The 13,226-nt window shown below is 34.8% G+C and overlaps 3 protein-coding genes and 3 pseudogenes across 6 annotated transcripts, besides 3 other annotated features; 1 reads left to right on the top strand and 5 right to left on the bottom strand.

The window, feature by feature from the left end:
- Window positions 1-10,645: part of a mobile genetic element that runs on past the window's edge.
- Window positions 1,823-2,245, bottom strand: TVAGG3_0071360 (annotated as a pseudogene). Its single transcript has one exon. A coding segment is annotated over exon 1 (423 nt).
- TVAGG3_0071350 lies at window positions 2,685-3,514 on the bottom strand (annotated as a pseudogene). Its single transcript has one exon. A coding segment is annotated over exon 1 (830 nt).
- Window positions 5,250-5,556, bottom strand: TVAGG3_0071340 (annotated as a pseudogene). Its single transcript has one exon. A coding segment is annotated over exon 1 (307 nt).
- On the bottom strand, window positions 6,883-9,603 carry TVAGG3_0071330 (protein of unknown function, DUF4106 family; the record flags this gene model as incomplete). The annotated part of the gene is made up of 1 exon (XM_051221723.1): window positions 6,883-9,603. One exon carries the CDS (start codon window positions 9,601-9,603, stop codon window positions 6,883-6,885), a length of 2,721 nt encoding a protein of 906 aa, XP_051106709.1.
- On the bottom strand, window positions 9,648-10,178 carry TVAGG3_0071320 (protein of unknown function, DUF4106 family; the record flags this gene model as incomplete). The annotated part of the gene is made up of 1 exon (XM_051221722.1): window positions 9,648-10,178. A coding segment is annotated over one exon (531 nt), but the record flags the coding sequence as incomplete, so codon positions are not given.
- Window positions 10,646-10,649: 4 nt separating the features above from the next.
- Window positions 10,650-11,636, top strand: TVAGG3_0071300 (uncharacterized protein; the record flags this gene model as incomplete). Its single annotated transcript, XM_001303779.2, has 1 exon — window positions 10,650-11,636. The coding sequence occupies one exon, from the start codon at window positions 10,650-10,652 to the stop codon at window positions 11,634-11,636; it is 987 nt and encodes a 328-aa protein (XP_001303780.2).
- A 984-nt stretch (window positions 11,637-12,620) lies between these two features.
- Window positions 12,621-12,643: a terminal%2Cinverted (terminal inverted repeat of MuDR-6/TvMULE4 transposon ID:TVAGG3_0071290).
- Window positions 12,621-13,226: part of a mobile genetic element that runs on past the window's edge.

The following is a 13,226-nucleotide window of genomic DNA, read 5'->3' as shown; positions in this document are numbered from 1 at the left end:
AAACTTTACAACAACCACAAAAAGTTGAAAGGAAACAAAAACAAATGGCATATGATATTTATGAAGATGTTGACGACACAACTGTTCCTGCAAGTGAAGTAAAGTCAGAAGGAACCGAAAAGTGACGAAAAACCGATAGAAGAAGAAAACCAAAAACTGAAGATAAACCAAAACAAAGTTTAGTTTCCAAACTAAACCAAGTCAACCTTCATTAGCTGGTATGGGTTGGCGTCAAAGACTATGCGAGCAGGCGGTTATGTTAAAGTAAAGAAAAAAAACATTTTTTTATTTTTATAAAAATGCCCCCATATAGAATGGATAGAAAATCTGCTAGAATAAAAACAGAGTTGCAAAGATATGGTTGGAGAGTTTCGAAGAAGTTTAAATATAGGAAGGGAAGACCCATAAAAGTCTATGACAAATTGTCTGGTCTTCGCTACGAATGGATTTGGAAACAGCACGTGCAAATTATCCAAACAGACTAGAGAGGTTAGAAGAAGAACGTCTTATGGACATGCCTTTCGATGTTAGTGAACCTCAAGTTGAAGGACACGACGCTTTGCCCAGATTCTACTGGAAACAATGACGAACAATTGATCCTTTGAGAAGGAAAAAAAGGTAGTGCAGAGGATGGTCATGCTCCCATGGAAAGAACAAGATATGCATATGAGAAGTATCGTGAAGTTGAAGTCAAATTTACATCTGGTCGAACTTTACAGTAAACTTTGACGAAAGGAAAGAAGCAAAGAAGGCTTCATGGGAGTACTTGCTGCAATTCAAGACGGAAATAAGAAAGGATACACATCTCAGATTGACCATAACAGATTTTGGATGGTCACATTTACTATTGCACAACGGCAATGTCACAACAGCTGCAATGCTTCTCTGCATTTCTCATTTGGGTCTTTAAACTTCGAATTTATATACTCATTTATAGCATTATACTTCAAAACTCTTCTTTGGTACTTCTTTATCCAATCTAACAACTCAGTATCCTTTATACATACTAACTTAGACTTCTTTATAATATCTTTGAACGAATTGACGGTTTGGTCAAATTGACCAGAAGTACTACAAATAACAACTAACTCATAGAATGGGTTCTTCTCATCTAGTTCTTGTTGTTGTTGCAGCCATTTTAAGATAAGTGAAAGTCTTACCCGACCCAGGTGGTGCAATTAGACCTGTTATACCATTCTGAGCAAATAAGAACTTGTCATGTATAGGCTTTATCTGAGCATTTTCTAACTTCCTCTTGTTTTGTTTAAAACATTCTCAAATTTCTTGTCAATGTCAGCAAACTTTTTTTCTAACATATTTTTAGAAAAATTAAAATTTTTATCTTTTTGAAAATGTCTAGCGATTTCGCTATCTATATTCGAGACAAACTTTTCGACAGCAAAACATCTGTCGACCAAAAATCTTACATAGTGTAAACAAGAAAGGTGAATTTGTTCTAAAGTTCTGTTTCTGGGAATATGACAAGAACCATAAAACATTACAAAGAGCAGTCTTAAAATTTGTCAATGACAGACTTGTTGACAGAGATGACGCGATTGGAAAGATGAAGTCCAACAAAAGTTCTTAGAATGCAAAGAAGGCACATGCGCTGTTCTTGAGATGAAATAGAAAACAGAATAGAAGAGCTATTAAAGGACAAAGAACTTTTACATAAATATGGTTGCGCCAAATTTGACATAACTTCCACCAGAAAAGAAGAAGAAGAGAGAAAAGAAAGAAAAGAAAGTAGAAGAAAGAGAAGAAGAACCTGAAACCAGAACCAGAGAAAAAGAAATTTGACATGTAAAAATAAAATTTATTTTTAGAACATTTCTGGGTCAATGTCAATGTTCTCTTCCTCTTTAGGAGTAAACACCGGCTTTAGACTCTAAAATCTTTTTACCCACATTTACCTTGAACTTCAACTATCTTAGACTCATAATATTCATAGTCGTCTGCTTTCTTTGGTTCATAAGGTATAACAAGTTTGTATGCTTTGCCTTCTTTAAGGTTTGAGAACCTTCTGTCAAAATTTTCTTTGACTGCTAACAAACCTTCTATGTCTAAGTCTTCAAATTTCGCACCATTTTTAGTCACAATAGCAAACTTAACTGGTTCGATGTTCCAAACTTTTGTCAAATGTAGACTTTTCAAAATGGTAGAAGTAAACATTCAAATATGTGAATGGAGCTAACTTATCTTTGACTTCTGACATGTACTTATTTACTGAAATATATTTCGTCATCTTTTCTATCGGATAAAAAAATATTTTTTTTAAATTTACTCAGAAAAATTTTTCTTTGTATATACGCCATTCTGAACATCTAAAAGACTTTTGACATTTGCCAAGAATGTACGTTTAGAAGCTGCCATATAACCATACTCTTGACAATATTGTTTATACGAATCGTACAATGACCTTTCATCTAATGACACAAAGTCAGTTTCATCTATGAACAGTTCATATACACTCTTGTTTGCTTCTAACAATGTTTGTCTCTCTTCGGTATGTGGAATTTGTCTTGGATTGAACTTAGAAATATCTAATGTCATGAAATATGAGAACAAGTGGTTGTAAAAGTCAGATGTCAAAGTTTCTCTGAAAGTCGTCAAAATATTCTGTATCTTGCATATGAGAATCTGACGTTCTGACAACTACATATCTTCTGTCAGAACTTTCTAACTTCATCGGAACAACATTGTTTGAAACCATAATGAAGTTTGCAACATTTTCACAAACTCTTTGGTCTTTATACTTTCTTTCAACAACTCCAACTTTGTCTGTTATAAGACTCTTCAAAGCATCTGAGTTCAAAACTTTTGTTGTATCTATACTTTGAAGTTCATTGCAAACTATAAGTTTCATATTCTCTATTGAAGAGTTAAATTTACCGCAGATGTTTTCTAAGTTTGTCATATTAGGGTTCGAATAGCCTCTAACAGTTTGCACAAAATATCTGTAAAGAAAGTGTTCTTACCTGTTCCTTGTTTTCCAATTATAATGAGAGCAGTTTCATTTTTAGCACTTGGATGTTGTAAGATGTTTGCAAACCAACATAAGATATACTCATAGACTCTTTCGTTTCCATTGCATATAATTTCTTTGACATGGTCTAACCAAGCTTCTATAATATTTTCTTTCCATTCTACTTGTTCGTATTTATATCCAGTGAAGATAGAATAGAAGTTTGGAGAAGGTGTATAGAACTTTATACCACGAACTGAAAAATCTTCTAACTTTGACAATAAGATATCCCAAGCATCTAACATCTTCATGCCAACTTGTACAACTTTTATTTTCTTAAGTTTCTGTCTACATTCTTGTTCTGAACTATTGTTGCTCTTGGTTTGTTAAAGACAACATCCCATTCTTTCATACATAACATTCTGGGGCAGAGTCGACATAAATGACTAAACGTTTCAAATTCTCGACTGCTTTGTTATAGTCTCTAAATGGACACATATTTCTGAATGCTTGGAAGTCATAAAAATCTGAAACATCTATTCTGTACATTTTTATAAAAATAAAAAAAATATTTTTTTTATTCTTGACTTTGTTGTTCCATTTGTTGCATTTGTTGTTCTTGAGCTATTTGTTGTTGAAGTTGTTCTTGTAATACAATACTTTCACCAGTTGCATCTTCCAATTCGAAACTTTCTGCCGTCATTGACAAATACATAGGACATAAAAGTTTTACAGGAACAAAGTTTGCGTCAACTAATGTCAACGTTATACTTGCCAAAGTGTTTGAGTTCACTAAGGTTGAAAATTCTGCATTCGAATGAACAATAGGCAAACCAGCAGAGAAAGTGTTGTTTATACGCATAAGTATCTTTTGGTCATAATAGTTTCTGTCGACATTCGAATAACACTTTGAACCTAAGTTTGAAACAATATATAAAATAGGTGTGCTTAAAGTCAATGGAAGACATTCCTTGTATGACACCTTTTCCTGTTATAGGAAACTGTTGGTAGTAAAAACCAGAAATAAGTTTTGTATTATAGCTCATATCGTTTATAGTAAACTCAGTCGGACATCCAAACATAATGAAACCTGCTCTAGTTGCAGCACATGTTACACTCCGTCCTTAAAGTATTAAATAAGTCAACAAAACCTGTTGGTGGTATATCTGAGTAAGTATCTTCAAAGGAGTATTTTTTACCATTCACAACAATAAAGTCTTCTGGTGTCAAAAGAGCAAAACAGGCTTTAGTCGTCATTGTGTTTAAGGTTAGTTTACAATATCGTCCTTGAGGACTTTGTAAGTTTGTTGTTATAGAATTATATGACTCAGGGTTTTTAGTCGTAATAGTATAAACCATTATGTCTTCTGCCATTTACTTAGCAAATAAATTTTAATGAAATGTTGTGGTCGTCAAATATTTTTATAACGTCTGGGAAACTATATTTAAGTTCAACGTTTCACCTCCTTTCATAACGTATATCTTGTCAATGACATTATATGAAACACCACAGCAACTAATGTCGGGTTCTATTTCTTTGATGTTTATATCGTCTGCCTCTGTCAAAAGTTTCAATAGTTCTTTCAAAACTTCATGAGGTGCAATGACATATGAGTTCACTTTTACAGGGTTGTGTTCGACCAAGTTTAACATTATACTAAAGCTTGACAAATCTTCTCCTGAGTTTGAAGTTTGTCTTTAAGTTGTTGGTAGTCGTTTCGAATATCTGCAACAGAACTTAAGTCTCTGCTAACTTCAGGATATGTTGGTTCTTTTACAGGAACAATTGTTATACCATCTTCGTCTTCGTATGGTTTCCCCACTTCAACATCTCTGTCTTTGACATTGACAACAACACTTTGACTGTTTGTTTGAGTTGGTGAATTTAACTTCACATCTGCCACCGCCATTAAACCTTTTGAAACACTTACGCTTCTATTTTTCGGAAATGACATTTTACTTAGAATAAAAAGATGGACGTATTCGAGTATCTCTTCGAATTGAAGCAGAACAAAGTTTACACACACAAACAATACAAATTCATTGACAGAATAGTTCTTTACACAAACAATGGAAAATGTTATAGAATAGCAGTCTTTGCTGAACCAAAATATTTTCATAAAGCAAAGAAAGTTGGTATAACTGAAATGGTGAAAGTTCTTGAAGCAGACAAAAATATAAAACAAAACTGACAGATATTTCTAAAGGTAAGTTTATAATACAATTTATGTCAAAACTGGCGTACTGTCAATATTTGACGGAGAGAAGTCAGTTCAAGAACAACTTACTGACCTGCTGCCAAAATCTGCTCGATGGAAGCTGTCGTTATGCCAATCTGAGGAGCCCCAGCAGGTTTCATCGAACGAATCTTCAAAAGAGCATCTTCCGTGAAAAGTGCTATTGGTTTTGTAAACTTCTTTGCTCTCAATTCATCTGGACCGTCTCTGTCACCAGTATATTGTATTTGTACTGTACCAACAGTTGAAATACCACCCATAAAGTCTTCTGAGTCAGCAAATGGAATGCCAAGCCAAAAGTTTGAACGGTCTCCATTTGTATATTGAGTTTTTTGACCTCCTGTATGAGTCCATACTTTCACATATGGCATAATAGAACTTTGCATTTCAGGGTTAATGGTTGTTGTGAAGTTGTTGTTAAAGTTCATAGCATCTAATGTCAAGTTGTATGACCTCATATCCTCAACTGTAGAATATTCTTCTCTTGGATAATATTTGCCATCTATGTTTATATGATATTTAATACCAGGGTTGTAGAAACAAGAATAGTCATTTATAGTTCGTCTGAACAGTACAAACATAGTATCTGCATGTTTCATTGCAGTTGTTAAAGCAATATCTGTTCTTGCACCTGGGTCAGCACTTTGGTTTCCAACTTCACCTGCAAAGTCTTTGACAGATATTTGGTGTATAGGGAACATAAGTGGAACTGCAATATATTTGGCAGCTAAAGCATTTGAAATATCTGGGTCCAACATATAGACTGCAAGTCTGCTTTCTATTCTCTTGCATTCAAATTTTCGCATGTGAACTTAACTGGGTCCCAAGCATTCCAGCAGCATTGAAATAATAGTTTACTTCAGTGTTGAAGTTTGAGAAACCAAAGTCTAAGTCAACTTTGTCTTTGCAAAAGTCGGCGAATGACTTTTATTTGTTCCCTACTCTGTAAGAGTGAATGGGTCTTGTGTTGGTGCAATGACTAAGTTATTTTTGCTTGGAGTAAGTTCGATAGAAATTTTTCCTGCCCAGTTTGGCAAGTATCTTAAAAACCTGAAGATGAGGAAAGATGACAAAGGAACTCTAAGTTTCAGTTTTACTTTGGTTACTGCTGCTGCAGTTTGTCCAGAAAGGTTAACATAAACTCCTGGAACGTTAGGGTCAAGTCTTCTTATTTTCTCAATAGTTGCATACTGGTCTGTTTGTTCTCTAGCTTGTGGTTGTACTGAGTTTCTCAAAGCGAACCATTCATAGTTTGCCCATGTTACTGTTTGAACTAAGTCAGAGTTAGAATATATCTTATATCCCATGAAAACTTCTGGAGCATATTGGTATCCGACATAGAAAATTCCATTGCAACCTTTCTTGTCAGACAACTTGGCAGAAGGTTTTATTTCAATATCTTGTTCCACGTATAAGAATGAGTTGTCAATAGAAATATATGAAACCTGTCGCAAGCAATATCTACTGTTGTTGAAGAACCTTCACCAAACTCACCTACATTTCCATAAGAAACAGCAGTTGTATATTCGTAAGTTCCAGGAACTATTTCTGACCTTCTAATGGCATTGTCGCATTCGTTATACCATTCGGAAACATTTCCGTTCATAGCATCCAAAATTGTTGGCGTTATATTCTGAGCGGCGTACATTTCATATGGGTAAAAATATAGAATAGTTGGATTTATATATCATAATAGAACCCACGTGGTACAAGCTTTACATTCTTCCTGACTGAGTTTTGTTGCATCTTTGCCTCATGTTCACCTAGTATGTTGTAAATTTCCCATGTCCTTTTTGCCTTTGGGCTCTGGTCGCCCATCTCAGGTAACCTATATCCTAGAAAGATTTTGTCATAGTTTGTATTTGAGTCTTCGCGTATTGTTTGCATGACTCTTTCCTGAGTTTCCGGTTCAAGCTCTTCAAATATAGCTTGTCCATATGGAATAAGCTCGTTTCCAAATATATGTTTTTGTAGCCATTCTGGTTTTCTTTCCATGTAACCAATAATATCTTTTGTGAATGGGAAAGCTTTTACCCAACGTTTCAGGCTTGCGTCATTTATTTCTGTAGTTGGTTTTATTTTGTCAAGGAACATGTTTTTCAATACTAACATTTCATTTGGTACTGTCCATTTGAGTTTTCTTAAATATTCATCCCTTCTCATTTCATTGTCTGCAAAGTAAGTTTTTATGACATTTTGCAAACTTTCGTTTGCAAGGTCATGTACAATAGGTTCTCTTCCTTCTATCTCCCTAACTCTCTTTCTAAACTCTTCACCAAATATACCATCTCTATGGTTCTGTGTAGTTCTTTGAGATAAATGTTCTAGAACGTCAGGTGTTATATTTCCATCAGCCATGTTCATTTCATACTGGTTCAAAATATCTGCATCTTTCATATCTTTCAATGGCATTAAAGCCGCGCTGAAAATACCAGCTATATCTGGTTCACCATTCACTTCCATTGCGTCTACAACTTCTTGGAATTGTGGTTGTAAGTTTATGAACCACCTATCCGGATTAGCTTTATGACCCCATCTCATTGTAGTTCCATCGTCTGCAGAAACAAAAGTAGGTTTGTTTCCATATTGGCTAGGTTCTGAATGAACTTTAAACAATGTTTCATTTCTATATGTTTTGTTGAAATTTAACCTTTTATTTTCACCGAGTTCATCCAAAGATTGAACGTTATATGCTCGTAAGTAAAAAGGATTGTTGTATTGGCGTACATTTTCTTTCAGTTCTTCCATTCTATGCTGAATATTTTCATCTGATGTTGGAGTCTTTTGTATGTCGGTAAAAATTTTTCGATATTCTTCTACTCTGTCAGCCGAATTTTTCTTAGACTCTTGGAAAGATTCCATATTCTCCGCATACACTTGTTGAGGGTCAAGATTTTTCGGCTGTTCCAAATCTTCATCTAGTTCTGTGAAGTTAGTTTCCAAAGGAGGGACTTGTTTGTTTCCTTCAGGCTCTTCTAGCTGTTGTTGCTGAACTATTTCTTCCATGTCTGGTTGTATCTGAACTTCTTCCTGTTGAGTTTCTTGCACCTCATCTGGTGGCATTTCATATATTCCGAGACCGTTTTTAACAAGTTCCCTATTTAAGTCATCCGCATTCATAACCCTTTTTTCTTTCGTTCCGTCTCTATTTTTTACGCGTTTCATGAAGATAGTTGAATTATCATTTATCTCTGACATAAAATATCTCGGAGTAAATTCATCCATGTCATTTGGCTGATATGCTATTAAATCATATCCCTTAGCGAGCTTGTATTTTCCAGGTTTGAGATTATATCCGATTTGGTGCTGAGCCATAAAGCTAAATAGGTTCGGGTCAGTATTTCCTCCCTTGAACTTTTTAATAGCTTCTTTATATCTGTCACTAAAGTCAAGAGTATCTGGGTAACCATAACCTTCCTTAAGCATTTTTAAGAATTCTTGGTTTCCTTGTTCTCTACTTCTTTTATGTCCTTGCTCTGTTTGTGCTGGTTGTTGTGCTGGGTTTTGAACTGTTGGTTGTTGTGCTGGTTGTGGAGGTGGTTGTTGTGTTGGTTGTTGTGCTGGTTTTGGTTGTGGTGCAGGTGCTGAATTTTGAACTGCTGGTTGCTGTGCAGGGTTGTGAACTGTTGGTTGCTGTGCTGGATTTTGAACTGTTGGTTGTTGTGTTGGTTTTGGTGCATGCTTGTGTCTGTGTCCATGTGACGATGTAAATGTTTTAGGTAGTCCTGGTGCAGGTGCTTCTCTTGGAGGGTTTGGTGGTATATAAGTTCCACTAGCTAGTATATAAGTTCCACCAGCTGGTATATAAGTTCCACCAGCTGGCACATATGTTCCATCTGCAGCATAATGTCCTACCTGACTTTTCGTTCTTAAGAAAGCATTTACTAGGTCTGTTTTGGTCTGTTGTAACTCTTTTTCTTGACTTTCCACAACAGTTGCTCTAACGGCGTCATAGGCACTTTGAACTGCCTGTCTCGTTGCTGCATCTGTTATTTTCGTCATATTTTGTGCTACTTCTCTTAACTCGTTGTCGAAACCTTCAGACTTCAGTTTCTTTCCAGATGAGAAGTCGTTCACTAGTTTCACCTTACTATGAAGAGCTTCGAAGGCGTTCTTAAAGTCAGCATTCGTTAAAGCTTCATTTGAACTGTCTTCATCCGCTTGTATTTTTGTCCTTATTGACCCTATAAGTTGGGCTGCTTTAGCGTTGGCTTGGGCATCTAACCAGTCATTGTTAGCTTTTATATATTCTGCGCTTTTCATTGCCTTTTGCATGGCTGCGTCGTTATTTTTACTTTCTTGTGCTAAGTTTTCATACTGTACGGTTTGGTTTTGCAACTGTAAAAGTTTTTCTGCCTTTACATTTGCTTCAACTTCATTTTTATACTCATCGCTATCCATATATGTCTTCAGGGCTTTTTGTTTTATTCTTCATCTTTCAGTACTTTATATTGAGTAGTATGGTTTTTCAAATTTATAACATCTTGTTCCATTTTTGCTACTTCTGCTGCTTTTTCTGACACTTTTTTCGCATATTCCTCTGTACTTAGTTCTTTCAGTTGTTCTTCTTTCTTCTTTTTCTCTACGTTTAACTCATTGAGTTTCTTTGTGTGTCTGTCATATTCTAGTTTCTTTTCGTTTTCACTTATTTGTTTCTGTATGTCTATGTTTGACTTTTTGACATCTGTTATTTGATTTTTGAGTGAACTCAAATTCATTTGACTTTGAGGGTTATAAGCTGTTCCGTCTGCAGCTCCACCATAGCCTGCCATTTTCGCTAAAAGTGCCGCTCTTAAACCTCCACTCTGTGCACCAATAACTCGGTTTAAAAGCATAGGGTTGCTTGACATTTGTTGCAACATAGTGGGGTCATTCATCATTTGTTGTTGCAACTGTTGTTGTGGTGTCAGTTTTACTATTGGATGTTTCAATGCTCTCTTCCTCTTACGTATATTCTTACGTAGCTTACGTGGCATTTTAAGTGAAGTTAAAAAGCGGTTTTTGACAGATGTTTATATGACACTTTTTGTTCAGCACAAAAAACTACTCGGTCAAAGTGTTGTCAGTTTTGTAAAATAACCGTCCTATCTCATTCTATAAGGGGAAAAGGCTTCTCAAAGTATACTTCCTTGGAACGCCTGTAACTTTTCCTGTAGCGACGATAGACCCTTACTTGTCCGGACAAAGTTATACTATTTTGAGTGCTCTACAAAAAAGTCAACGGCGACGACTCTCAAAAACCGTTGTGTAAAAAGTTTTACCGTTGGACAAAAAAGTATATATAGAAAACAAAAAACGTTTATAGTTCATTCAATATTTGAGATGGAACGGTTTTCCAACGGTAACTATTAAATAAAATAAAAAAATAGAGGGGGTTACCGTTGACGAAAACGGTTTATCTCAAACTTTTCTATGAGTGGTCCGAAAAAAACAGTTCATTTTTCATAATGTACGCGTCTCGAACAGTGAAGCCCAATTCAATAGAATACTATCTCGAAAAACAAGAAGCTGACACTGCTATTCAGTCTTTAATACAGAACCAAGCTCAGGAGAACTCAAAAGACTCCCAATTCAAATCGACATCCAATTCGAAGCAATTAAAACTTGACTCGAATGTTTTAAAACCACAGCCCGCACGAACAAATACAGCTCTAAGAATAGACCAAAGAATACCGAACAAAGAGTTGAGGTCAAGATTGAAATTACAATCGGATGAGTATTTTTCCCTTAACAACCAGGGAAATACTCCATATAACCGTATCTACACAAATACCGTTAAAGAAACAATAACGGCATACACAAAACTCTGTCAATTGGTCCCCAACCAGGACCAATTGACGGACATTATATGTTCCTACCTTCCCATATTTGCTGAGTGTGTGGAAGGTAGGACATTGTTACAAGCTTGCTTACGTATGCCACCAAATCTCCGTCAACAATTTGCTCAAATTGTACATGAATTTAAAGCTTTTAACAACGGATACGATGAAGATGAAGTAGCAGATGAATTTGGGGAAGAAAAAACATTTTTCCCCTCATATAATACGCCTGCAACAGTATTTCCTACTAATGAATTTCACAACTATTGTGTCGTTCATTTCATTGTTGTGGATATGCCCACAGGTGAAGACATTCTCAGTGGTGACTTCATCGAAGTCTGTATCAATACAGAATTGGGAGAAGATGAGTTGCACAAATTCTCCTACGTCGAACATATATTCAAACCAGCACACCAACTCTTTATCGAAACTGAAATAACACTCACACAAAATATGTCCATCTCATTTAAATCCAAATCAGGACGTCCATACAGAATTTGGATGAACTACGTCCTCTTCCACTACGCCGACGATGACGAAGAAGAGGAAGAAGAGGAGGAGGAAGAAGAAGAGTCCTCCGAATTCACACCAGAAGACGAACAATTTTCCGAATAAAAACTTCATTTATACTAAACATCTTCGGGGCTAGAGGGCACGAAGTGCCTGGAAGCCCCACTACCTTTTTTTTTTTTTTTTTTTTTTTTTTTAAAAAGTCACACAACCCATCCTATCCTACTACTATAAAAGGTGACCAAACTATTTTTTGAAAGTCCGCCATAACTTTAATGGTACTATTTCAGCGTGTACAATGAATACAAAAATTCTAAGAGTGCCACATAAAATAGTACTTTAGACTTGAGTTAATGCTACCAAGCAAATGTTAAAAAGATGACTTTAGTGTTTTGATAATCAAAGATTAAAATCATTATTGTCTAAATCAATAATCATAACGACAGAAGTTAATGTTTTTTCATCAGTGCTTTAAATCCACTTTTAAAAGTATACCTCAAAAATCAAAATATCAAAAAAAATTGGCCGATAGGTTTGGCTTTAATTTTTGTCTGCTTTTATGATTTGATATGGATGTTATAATTTTAAAAGTTGAGCCAAATTCACCAATAGATTTTTGAGATTTGCAAATACTCAATAATTTTCAGCGTGTTATCTTTTATTAAAAGAACTATTTGGTTTCAGTATCATATAAATTGATATTTACTTTCTATTTGAACCTTCATTTAGCTAATGATTTAATAATACAGATTTCATCTAGTCCTTATAAGAGAATTTTGAATTTGTTATAATAAAAAAACAAACAGATATAGCTTACACTTCTATAATAAAGATACCTTTTATAGAAATCAGTATGAAATGTGTTTTGGCTTATTGGAAGCATATCAGACATAATCGCCATAATCAAAAAATCTATATACCCAATAAGTAACAAATTTGTCGATATAGATTTTCCATAAAATTAGTTTTTAGTCTGATCTTAAAATAAATTTAATTTTTTATAAAAAAAATCACATTTAAAAGTATCTTTTTAGTAGCTCGAAATCCTGTTGGTGGATTTCGGGCGTACTTCAAAATTAGCTTTTCTTCGAGGGGGGCACAAACTTGCCCAGTGAGGTGAAGTGAAAAGTGACAAGTTTACGTGTCAGAAATGTAAAGTGTCAGATTTGAAACAAAAAATGGATTAATTTATTATTATATGATAGAGAGATTTGGTAAGTTACTATCAAATTTGTAAGTAAGGGAAAAAAAGTAAGAAAGAAAAAAAATTAAAAAAAAAATAAAAAGCCACTCGCTTCGCTCGCGGGAGACAAAAAGAACAAATTCGAAAAAAGATTATATGAAATTACGAAACTAAGCCGCGAGCGAAGCGAGTGGCTTAAGAAAAGAACAGATTCAAAAAAAGATTGTATGAAATTACGAAACTAAGCCACTCGCTTTGCTCGCGGCTTAAGAAAAGAACAGATTCGAAGAAAGATTGTATGAAATCTTAATTCTTTATTTTTTAGGATTGTTAGCTTTGTAAGATTGCTTTCTCACAAGAGAAAACAAGTATAAGGTTTAAGCTGTATGTATTAAAGTTATAAATATTTGATTTTAAAAAAAATCAAGATTTTAAACTTTAAAGGTATTAATTATGATTATCTTTCTTTAGCTTTGCATGCTGTATGCTACTTTTGGAAACTGCTCTATTGT

Source organism: Trichomonas vaginalis, chromosome IV (genome assembly GCF_026262505.1).
Source record: "Trichomonas vaginalis G3 chromosome IV, whole genome shotgun sequence".
NCBI classification, from domain to species: Eukaryota; Parabasalia; order Trichomonadida; family Trichomonadidae; genus Trichomonas; species Trichomonas vaginalis.
Note: the sequence above shows the minus strand (reverse complement) of the source record. Positions and strands in the feature narration are given on the sequence as shown.